A 12,184-nucleotide genomic window follows, 5' to 3' on the forward strand; every position below is an offset into this window, starting at 1 on the left:
CTCACAGAGCCAATTGCTACTTAAAGTAGGCGCTATTGTCAAAATGTCTGTTTTGAAAAGTGCCAAAAAAACCTAGAATGCCTTTATGCTAAAATAAGCTAAGCTAAGCTAACCCAGGCTGACTCCAGTTTCATACTTTAAATTGGAGTTGATCTTCTCCAAGCCCCCTTCACAGCTTCAGCCCCCAGCGGCCCTCTAAAGGGTATAGCTGATGGATGGATGGATGGATGGATGGATGGATGGATGGATGGATGGAATGTGACACTGGTAGTAGCAGAACCACATATAATGGGCTAAACAATAGTATCATGCAATACTACCAACAACCACGACAACAGCCGGGGGTCGGTGGTCTCAACAACCACCAGCTTTCACCCAGGATGCCAGTGTTCCCTTCCTGTAAGGCTGTAAAGCCAAACCATGTTATTTTTTTCCTCAACCCAGCCATGTACATGTGTTGGCTAAACATAACCACTTGTTTGTTGTTGAAGGAAAAAAGCATCAATTTGTGGTGTTGTACCAACATAGAGCATTTATTTTTGAAAGAGACTGTATGCAAACTGTACATTTCCTGTGAAAACGCAAAAAATCAGACAATGTAGTTGACATGGCCTCCCAGAGCATCAACAACCAACACACCCAGGGTACCTTGCACGTCATGTCGATGTGGAAAGTCCATGACCAAACATCGATATGTGATGAGATCAGAGTGGGAATGTGCTGTCAAAATGTCATGAACCCGTCCTGCGACTGTCCTGTTTACATCATTTTGGTGCTGTTAACACCTCCCCTGGCAGCTAAAGGCAAGACAACTCTGTCCCCCTATTCCGCAATTCTACCTCACATACAACACAGTGAGACAGCATAACAACATGACATTCCCACCTTCAACAGGCAGTGAAAAAGGCGCTAGAGACAAACTAGCCACGATGAGCTTAACTTGGGAGGAGGCTTAACGTGTTTCCAAGGACAGGAAGCAATGGAGGGAGCTGACTGTGGCCTTATGTCCCAGAGGGGACGAAGACAATACAGTAACTACCATGAGTCAGAGAATGGCAATGGCTTCAATATGTTGCGTATTTCATTTCTAACTTAAAGGTCAGTCTTTTAACAGGCTACAGTCTACCAGGAACACCTGCAGTTTTGTGTTTATGTTCTCATCATCCCATGGAGAATTTGACTCTAGTGGTATGACCTCGCAAACACGCCGGTAGTTCTTGAACTTAAACAGTTAAGGCTGCCACTACCTCACTTTTATTCTCCTCATCGTCTTCGCCGTCTCCATGGCAGCAGAGTTCAACACAGCATCACGTGAGATGGATGACATAACGTTTCTTTCCAGGCGCCGGATCGCTTTTTCCCAGAGAAGCACTATGTACCACAGGCCTGGCCCACTGCACTGCTTTGTGTTGCCTCCCCTCTATGGTTGAGGTAGAAGAAACTGATTGGCCGATGTCAGCAATTCAACAGCAGTCCTTCTGGAATACTCATCTTCTGTGGCACTGTTTCCAAAAAAGTGCTCTCACCTTATTTCAAAGTGGCAGGTTTTCCCATAGTGCTGTTTTCCATTCTTTTAAATAATGCTCTCCTCTTTCCTTTCTTTTCTTTTCCTTCCGTTCAGTCCAGCTTTCCCTTGTCTTTTTCCATTGCATAATTGTAGCCACTCTCCGTTGGTCCCTCTCCTCTGGCCAAAAGCTTAAAAGGCTCAGAAAATCCCACCATTATTATGACTTCAACTTTCCACTTTATGTGCGTCCTTGCAGAAGGAACAAAGTATTATCATTACAGTTAGCATTCTTGCATGATGTAACCTTCCTCAGTGTGCACTGAGTGGAAATCCTTGTGCAAGAGTGACATAATATCTTGTGTACTAACAGTGAGAGTTGATGATTAGGTGATACAATTAAACAGCGCGCCATCAAAGGTTCTTTATCATGTTGTTTCATTCTTAAAATCATAACCAAATCATACTTAGACACACATTTTGATGAACTCCATCCATCCATCTATTTTCCAATGCTCCTACAGGACTGGGTTGCAGTGGCAGCAAGCAAAGCAAGGTAGTCCAGATGTTTGTCTCCATAGCAACAGCTTTGACAACACAACAGCAACTTTGATGAACTTCCTGTTAATACTTCCAGAGCCTGCTGTGCAGACGTTGCTTTTCTTTTCTTTTCTTTTTTTTCCTTTTTTTGTGATTTTAAGTGATGACTTGACTTGTTCTGCACATTGAAAGACACTAAAAGACCAGCCCCGGAAAAATTATCCAACAGTCATTTTCCGACTGTGAAGACTTGTCTAAGGTAACTTCAAAAACAAAAGGCAGTCACAGTGAAGAATGGAATATAGGGGGGAGATTCATGAAAGCAAGGCTTAGACTGGACCACATAGGTTTAAAATGATGCTAGGGATGAATGAGTACACCATTTTCTGTATCTGTATCTGTATCTGTATCTGTATCTGTATCTGTTCAGCCAGTTAAATGATCTGTATCCATATCTGTACTTGGAACTGGCAGGGTTTAACCAGAAGTGGGTGAGACTTAAATCTGAAATGGGTAGGACCTAGTCAGAAACTGTTATTTTCAGTCTGATATTGATATTGGTTGATCAGAAATTGCTATATTTATTATTGATAAAACTATTTGTTCATTTATCTTGGTACCTTTGTTTTCTGTTAAACCTTATGTCTGATTTTGCTTATTTTGTACTATTTTTGTTAAGGAACCCCCTAAAAAATGAGACAGTACATCTCAAGGGATTATTCTTGATTAAGAATTTCCTACAACAGCCTCAGGATTGAGATTCAGATCATTTATGATCACAAGAGTAACAGATTGGACACAGCTACCCAAATGAGGATTTTCCTTCATCATGATTACAGATGCTGACATAATTTACTCCAATGATATTCAAACTTGTAAAAAGTGCATTAGCTGTACTAGATACTCATTTGTCTGAGTATTCGGCTCAATCATTAATGGCAGTAACAGTAACACCCATGGACGGGTCATTACATAGAAACCATTCAGACTGGACCTTGGAATTTTAAGATTGTTTTTAATATAACCACGTGTAGAATTTTGTATGTCATAGCATGAAGAATATTAGACCTGCAATAAAACATATTTTGCAAACTCGGGTACTGATTTATTATTACTATTTCTTTCCATAATATTCAAATATCTGTGACAGGAAAGAATGTGACAGTGAAAGATTCAAAGTAATAAGGCTGAAATTCTCTCTCTAAACAAAGCTAATACTACATTTATGTAGCTAAATGTAAAAATCTTGTTTTATACAAATACATCAGAAAATTTCATTAAAAAAAAGTGTGTGTTTTTTGCACGACAGGGTGGATATGTTATGCTTGAAAAACGTACAAAAAATGTTCTGAAAGAAAATCTAATTTCACCAGCATAGAGTGGTGCATGAATGAGTCCTAAAATCTGGAAATGAGTCAGCATTTTAGTTTAGTTTTTTAGTTTATTTGTTTATTTGAAAAGAGACAATGTACATTAATCCACAATGTACATTAATCCACAATTAAAAAAATCCCAAAGTCCCTTTGCCAGTTGTTAAAGGCATCAATAAAATACAACATCTAATATAAATAAAAAATAACCCATTGAAGATAACACATTATACAAGATAAACATTCTGTACGGCACACACATACTGTTGAGTGACATTTTAGCACTCCTGGTTACCTCATCTCAGAGTCTGTGGGTTTTTGACTATCACATTTTGTCCTACAACATAAAATACGGCAGTTAACTCCCCACTCATGAAATTTGAAGCCTTTTTTCTGTGTCTTGTCTCATTTAGCCACTTGCTAACAAGTGGCTAAATTAAACTACAGAACGTCATAATGCCAAACAAATCTTTACAGCCTTGATGTGAAGGTGACATTAAAGTGGTGACGTTTGTTTATAGGCTAACGCTTGCTTTTTACTTTTGGCAATTGCATTTACGCTTCAATAATCATAGTTAGCGTAGTGGTCATAATCATAGTGGTGTTCATTTGTGAAGATTATCTTGCTGAACAAAACCTTAAAGTATCACAAACGTTTGTTTGCTACAGACATTATTTCCTGCAATAATCCAAAAAAAGGAAAAAAAAAAAGAAAACCAGGGAAATGTTTACTTGTGTGTTGGCCTACAATTAAACATCATCCCCCACAGCACTCTATTTAAATTTGTATAGACCAAATCACAATGTTTATTTACAATAACTTCTGAATAGAAAAGCCTTGCATCACATACATAAAACCAAATGGCACTGGGCAAACACTGTCTCAGTTTGTTAGTTTTTTAGCTACCTAAAAAAGCCCACCAAAAAAATTTGTTTATCAATTTAAGTGTACACTATATTTAAAGTATTTTCACTGCTTTACCTTGTCATCAGACAGCCTTTTCCAGTGAGGAATCAAAGCGGTTATCTCACAGCCATTGGACAAAAACAGTCATTTAACTTAGCAGAACACTGAGTTGCTGGTCTACTGCATCGCCTATCGGTTAGTGTGTAAGGCAAAGCAGAGCAAATGATCAAATATAGCGTACACTTATACTGACAATGATTGTTTTCTGTGTCGGTCGATTTGGTTTTATTAAAGATGATAGCAAAGCAACACATTACATAAAATAAGCACAGCAGAGACGCCAGATAGGTAGGAACACTATGTTTAACTATTTATCTTTAAACATTACAGTTACATCTGAAAATAACAACAGAAATCAACATGTTTACAGTTTACATATCTCCACAATTGTGATCAATTTTATATACTGATCTATTTTAACCAAAATATGTTTTTAATAATACATTTCCCATGAAGAGGGAAGCATTTATGCTCCTAAAATAAAAAAAGTCAGAGATATACTGTATGTGATATTTATTAAGTGTTACCTGATATGAATGGGATAAATTTTCCAGAGAAAAAGACTACAGAAAACTGTCTAATGGTTAAAAATATAAAAATTGATATTCTATTGGCCTATTTAATTTGATTTAACTTCATACTATTAAGTAGGCTACGCTTGAATCAGTGTCTTCAGCCAGTGAAAACAATATTGACAGTTTTATACTGCGTCATTTTTCTCTTTAAATTCGGGGGACCTAACTTAGCACTTGTCATGACTCTGAAACTGTGAAGTTAAAGAAAATGTTGAACATACTTTATTGCACACTAGGCTACCATGAATGAAGCAGGAACACAAAGATCGCATGATAAAGTCACTGGGACCTGGTTGAGATAGTTAAATGACAGAGGTCAGTGGGTGGGATAAGGTGAAATGACGTCTGAGACGGTCTCCTGTACTGCAGGTGGCGGTATGCACCTCCAAGCTGTGTGCTATCTACGAGTTAAACGGAGAGAAGAAGAAAGAAGTTCCCGTTGCTCACACTAGCGCGAAACTTTGAAGATGTTGTGAAAGGTAGTTCAATAAAATGGCTGAAAAATATTCCAAGTCTAAGCTTAAGCGAAATAAATCGTCTGTCAAAGGCCCCGAGCCGGAAGTGTGTTCCAGGGAAACGCTGAAGAGGAGTCACACAGCATCGTTCTCCACTGAGATCAGGGTGACAGCAGAGACCGGGAGGTGGGTGTGCTTTTTACTTCGGTGTTGATATAAAGTAATGAAACGTTGATATCATCCCTAATAACACCTGGCCTAAGCTTGTTTCGTTTTTTTTATACGCAGTTTCCCGTTGTATCTAGCGGCTGTAACGAAGCCTTTGCTTGTGGTGAAAGCAAAACGCCAAACGACGTGTCCGAACCTCCTTTAAATCCTTAACAGTTTAAAGTCTCGTGGCTTCTTATCTGATATGTGTAAGAGACGGAACACAACTGAAGGCATTTTACAAACAAGTGGGTGTCACTGTAAAATTCGGCATGTTCGTGATCTAACAACTCTTCAAACACAAAGCAAGGCAGAGCAGAAACTTGGAAACGTTGAACTGATTTTATTTCCACATCCCAAAAGGTCCTCTTCTGACAAGAAAAGCTGAACTTGCTAATACAAAATGAAAAGAAAAACCCAGGGGGAAAAAGTAAACGAATATCTGTATTATTGTTTTTAAGCTAATAAGATTTTTCATTTCTTCAAAATGGACACCAATAAATTTCATATTTACAGATGACCAAAGTGGTCAAGAATCAGGTGAGCCTGTCACTGCACCATGAAACCACAAACTCAAAATCAAGGAAACAACCAGATGGAGAAAATAAAAGCTTAACTTATGGAATTTCATAGGGATGCACGATATTGAATATTTTGCCGATATCTGATATGCCGATATGTAACAACTCATTTGACCAAAAACCATATTGATATATGGATATTGATATATCCACGTTTTTCCCACCTAATTTTAGTGATCATCAAGTCTCTTCTGTAGTGGAATTAACATACATGCATACTCTTATTGTGATGGCCCACCAGCAGATGGAGACATAAAATACAATACATTTCAATGTCTCTAATATTCATTCAATGTGCAATAAAATGTTGGCTGATTCTGATAGTTCATTTTAAGGCCAATATCAGCCAAGAGCGATAACGTGCCGATATTATCGTGCATCCCTAAATGTTGCTGGTAATAATGTTCTGTGGCTGTTTGAAGAAGTTCGCCTTCAGGGCTTTCAGCCAGATAACCCTAAGTTTTAGAAAAATGATGATGGTTTGGGTTAAAAATATTTACATGATTTATGTTTTGTTTAGATCTTTTATGGCCAAAAGCAAAAAAAAGAAAGTGTTGGCAGCTTCTTCTGAAACAGAATGTATTTAATGGGCATATGATACTGGCACATATTGATCGTGGGCACCTGAATTGAATTGAATCGATGTTGTATCGTGGCAGATTTTGTAATATCGGCAAATATCATGTTGTTGTCTAAAGAATTGATACAGTTACGTTAAGCGAACAATTACGTTTTTTTCTAGGACAACAGTGTCACCAAACAACCCCGGCCCATGCTCCTCAGACACGGAGCCAGTTTCCTCAGTTCCTGGTAAGGTGTTGAGCCCTGGTCCCTCGTCGGAGATGTCCTCCGACACAGAGCAGGAGTCTACCGAGCCCGAGTCAAACCAAACAAAAAAGGCAAACGTATATGCCTTCAGAAAAGCTTGGTTGAACCAGTTCCCCTGGCTTCGATACGACAAGGCAGACAACATAATGCACTGCACTTACTGTAAAGAGTGAGGCGAACGCATGGCTGGCAGTAGTTTATTTGTCAGCGGCTCGAGAACATTTCGAATTGAAAGCACATACTATGTCGCGACAAATGTGTAAATAAAGTGGCTACATATATATATATATATTGACTATGCAATACATAGCCTAAACCTTTTCTTTGTTTAATCAGGATATTATGATGCCACAAAAATAGCCTTTGCTGCTCTTGGAGATCAGTGTGTCTTTTTTTTTTTTAAAAAAAGAAAGAAAACTGATTCCTCTTTTTTATTCATTTGTGCCCCAAATAAAGACAATAATGTATCTACATGTTACTCTTGTTTCCAATCATTTACCAAATTGGTCGCATTCTAGAGCCCTTTGTGGAAAATGATACTAAAGACCGCCTTTAAAACTGTTGCATTAAAGGTGACTCAATGGAAAATTTGGGCGCACCTAACTTTTGGGCTGGTGCACCCCAAAAAAGAGTTGGGCGCACCAGTGCAACCACGGAAAAAAATTAGTCTAGAGCCCTGAGTTTAAAGCATCTGGTAAAGCTAGAGGACTTTTTTGTTTGGTCATTCAACAGCTTTTACGTCAGCATTATTGCATCGCTTGTATGGAATCAAGCAGAGCGGCAAAAGGAAGAGACCAATATACAGGTTGCAAATAGATCCTCAGTTTCTGTTTATTCTCTAAATTAGGTGAGTCATCTTTACCTCCACTTCAAGTCATTTCACGACATACAACACAACATGAAATACAATACTTTTCAGTGTTTGTAATATTCATTCATTGTGCAAATTAAGAATGTTGGCCGATTCTAGTAGTTCATTTTAAAGCAGATATTGGCTGACATGATGATGTACCGATATTATCACCATGTTGGCCATTTCAGATAGTTCATTTTAAAGCCAATATCGTCTGATACCGACGTGCATCTCCAGAATTTAATCAACTCGTCTTTGAAACTTTGCCAACAAAAATGGAACATGATTAGTTTTAATCCAATCCTTGCAGCTTTGAGAAGAATTTCCTTCCAAAAGCGAGTACACTGATAGATGGTGCTGGAAAATAGTCAGATGTGGAGCAGCCATACAATAAATTTATTAGGCTACACAGATAAAGTGGCCATAATGCGCTTGCATATCACGTAATTTCATGCATTTGATTGGAAAAAAAAAAGCAAGACCATTTTGGTCTTTACTTTTTTGATATACACAGTGTGGATCTACATTTTTCTCTCTCTTACTTTGTTATTTACACAAGCAGACACTGTGCGCCAGATCAAAGAGCAGTTTCATAAATAATTTCATTGATAGATTAAAAATGCATACCAAATAATTTTGAAAAAGGAAAAAAAAAAACTCATATCGTGCTCTCCCCTGGTGGGTAGATTACATCTAGGTTTAATACATGTGGAGACTAGCTGGATGGGCGTTTGTAAAGATAAGGCAGGGGTTTCATTACAGAACAAAAACACAATCTGAACAGTGGTAGTTGTATGAAACTCAGTATGTAACATGTGGTTTCCAGGTCAGTGGTGCCTGCAGCGTTGTGGTGGAACAGTGAGCAGCTGCCTGCTGTGGAGAGTCTGTGGGCTTTGACATTGAAGTCTGGTCTGCCTTATCTGGAGAGTCAGCACTGGGACCTGGTTCCTGATCTTCCACATCCATTTACAGAGGTATATTACTATGGAGCGGACCTCATTACACATTTCCTGTAGTGAATCTGATGAAGTGCATAACATTAGAGACTCAACACACAAAATTCAAAAGTTCTTACTGTGTTTTTTTTTTCAAAGACTGTAGTTATGTGTGTCATTGTGGTGTAGATTACAGTAACAGTTATTTTTACTATCAATCAGTCTCTCACAGGGAGAAATCTGTGTGATGTAATGCATGTGACAATAATTTCTTGAGGAAGTGGGGTCAAACAAACACGTATTCATATTGAACTGTTTGGTACGAGACTTTTGGTTCAGTGCGCAAACCAAACAATATGTTGAACTATCCTTTGTTATTTGAAAAATACATCTACGACTTTAACTGTGTTTAATATAATGTTCTCAGTGCCTCCCTGCTCAACAAGGCAGCCTACAGAACAGAACAGGCAACATGCTGTCTGCCCCTCCCACCCCCAAACCAGAACATTCTACTGCAGTGAGACACACTGGGAGGCAGCTACGCTAAGCTAGCTTGTTGTACAATGGGTATAACGCCATCACCAGACCATAAAACAGAAAATCCTTTGATAACCTGCAGGTCTGGTGTTTGGAACCACTTTGTTTTTTTGTGAATTATGAGGACAATGGCGAGAGAGAGTGGTGGATAAAAACACACCAAGCCAAAGAGCAAACAGCACACACAGCCACAGACTCTCCTTAGTAGCCAAGCAAGTAGCACACACAGATTATGGTTGCCCAGCACACACACACACCCTCCAAACCAGGGAACGATAGCCACTGTGTGGCGGCAGCCTCTTGTTCAGCAGCTTCAGAAAGCACTCACTCACAGCAGTGAGCAGTAACTGCTGGTGGGCAGAGTAGCCAATTCGTCTAGAAAGATCAAAAGGTACGTTACTGACTGTGGAATTTAACGGAGATGTTTATTCATGTATTTATAAGACCAAAAGAGCTCAGGGAGCTCATGGCACGTGGCAAACTCACCGCTGATGCACAGTGGTTGAAAGAAACGACATTGATACAATGTGCTCTAATGTTAGTAGCAACGAGGCCCTCATACTTAATGATGTTAGTTTAAATAGATAAATGACTGAATTAAAATAACACAAAATTAAAAGATAAAACATTTAAAATCACGGTGACCAGATCGATATTCCCGCCGCAGCGATCATGTACGCACCTTGCCATGACACGACTGTGGCGTATTGAACCAAACCATGAATTTTGGAAACCATAACACCCCCACATCCCTCTTATTCCATTATTGTGCATCTTATAGATAATGTGAAAAACACTGTACAGCTGTACAAGTATGTATTCTTGTTCCAAATTCTCCAATACAAAGCACTTACATCAGCTGCAGGGAGAACCAGAGTTTTATTTTGACAGGCATTTATTCCTAGTTTCCTCCACAGATTCAAAACTCTTTCCATGTTCACCCATGTATTTTATAATTCAGTGTAAGGTACATTTCATAGTCATGTAAAAGAATGTTTTAACATAAAAAATCAGCAGTGCAAGTATTGCATTCCATTGACTGTAGCTTTATAGCAAAAGAAAAAATGTCATACAAATACAACCTGTACAGAGTTTGTAGTAGTCACATTTATTTTTTTTCAGAGTTACATTACTTGTGCTGCAGCTGCTGCTACCAAAGACCAAAAACTTGCATGATCATTTTCACAGCATTAAAAAGCGCTACACCCTTTTAAAAATTCATACATGTTATTCCTATGGTCTGAGACAATCCAAAAATATAAGTGAACATGATCAACTCTCTCCCACATCCAAAAACTAGGGGGCTAACACTCAAATTTGTGATGTTATCCAATATAATATATATATAAAATTATTCAAGTTGAAAATCTGTACTGATGTACATTGTATAATTTTTTGAGAAAGAAATTACATAACAACAGTCAGTGGAAACCAAAATCATCAATCCACTGAGGGCTGGATTCAAAATCACACGGAAAACCAAGATAAAAAAATTGAAATCACAGGCTGATCCAACTGAGTGAATTTTATACCAGCAACTCATAATGTTACTCAGTAGTGTGTATGGCCCCCTCATGCATGTATTCTTTCCTGACAACGTCTGCACATGCTTCTGATGAGTCGGCAGATGGTGTCCTGAAGGATCTCCTCCCAGACCTGGATCAGGGCATCACTGAGCTCCTGGACAATCTGGGGCGGACCTTGGCAGCATCAGATGCACTGACACATAATGTCCCATAGGTGCTTAATTGGATTAAGGTCAGGGGAACGAGAGGGCCAGTCAATAACATCAATGCCTTCATCATCCAGGAACTGCCTACACACTGAGGCTGGGCAGTGTCCTGCACCAGGAGGAACCCATGGCCCACTGCACCAGTGGAAGGTCTGACAATCGCTCTGAGGATTTCATCCTCACAGCAGTCAGGGTACTGTTGGCTACGACATGGAGCTCTATGCGACCCTCCAAGGATATGCCTCCCCAGACCATCACTGACCCACCGCCAAACCGGTCAGGCTGGATGATGTTACAGGCAGCATTATCCTTCACCACGATGTCTCCAGACTCTTTCACGCCTGTCACATGCACTCTGTGTGAACCTGCTCTCATCTGTGAAGAGAACGAGGCACCTATGACAGGCCTGCCAATTCTGGTGTTCTCTGGCAAATAGCAATTGACCTATGGCTAAAGCTGCGTTCAAACCGGGCGCGAGTGAAGCGAATTACTCACGTGTAACGTGAGTAACGCGTGAGTTTGGACGCTGGACCATTTTGTTAATTTGCGTTATTGCGTCATTCGCGCGAGTAGCAGGGAAGCCGGCTGTGCTAACTGGAGCTAAGCCAGTGCTAACGTTCATAGTACAACCATTCTGCAAACTAATTAAAGACACATATTTACAGAACTTACCAAGTAGACCAGTCTCCTCGGCGACTTTCACCCAAGCCTGCTCCTTTTTGTTGCGGAATCTGTAGAGTAGACACGTAGTATCTTATAGCTCCGGGTAGCCGCACACCGCAATGATAAGTTTCTCCTCCATCTCGGCATCAACAACTGGACGTCAGGGCGTCAAGACGTCACTGACGACCATGGCTGAGATAACCACCATCGCTGCTTTGTACCTGCCCTGGAAGTCCCAGATGCGTCGGAGGGCCAAACGCCGTAGTTTTTGGGTTCACCCTATCCTGCAGAAGCGCATCCAGCTCGGCGAGTTTCACCACCTCCTCCAGGAACTCTGTCTGGATGATAGCCGCTTTCAGCGGTACTTCAGGCTGACTGGGGCCCAGTTTGAGGACCTGTTGGCGAGGGTTGGCGCCAGGATCTCCGGGCAGGACACC

General features: G+C 39.9%; 1 protein-coding gene across 2 annotated transcripts in view; it reads left to right on the top strand.

Moving 5' to 3' along the window:
- The first annotated feature begins 5,374 nt into the window (after positions 1 to 5,374).
- si:ch73-70k4.1 (uncharacterized) overlaps positions 5,375 to 12,184 on the top strand; it is a 17,377-nt gene continuing 10,567 nt past the window's right edge. Inside the window, exons 1-3 of one of the 2 annotated variants that reach the window (XM_050064715.1) lie at positions 5,462 to 5,597; positions 6,942 to 7,009; positions 8,707 to 8,854. In XM_050064715.1, coding sequence (XP_049920672.1) covers positions 6,972 to 7,009; positions 8,707 to 8,854 — 186 coding nt within the window. In that variant the 5' untranslated portion in view covers positions 5,462 to 5,597; positions 6,942 to 6,971. Of the gene's footprint in view, positions 5,598 to 6,941; positions 7,010 to 8,706; positions 8,855 to 12,184 lie in introns of both variants that reach the window. The other variant, XM_050064714.1, reaches the window with a different exon arrangement.

The sequence above is a fragment of the Epinephelus moara genome, chromosome 16 (genome assembly GCF_006386435.1).
Source record: "Epinephelus moara isolate mb chromosome 16, YSFRI_EMoa_1.0, whole genome shotgun sequence".
NCBI lineage: Eukaryota > Metazoa > Chordata > Actinopteri > Perciformes > Serranidae > Epinephelus > Epinephelus moara.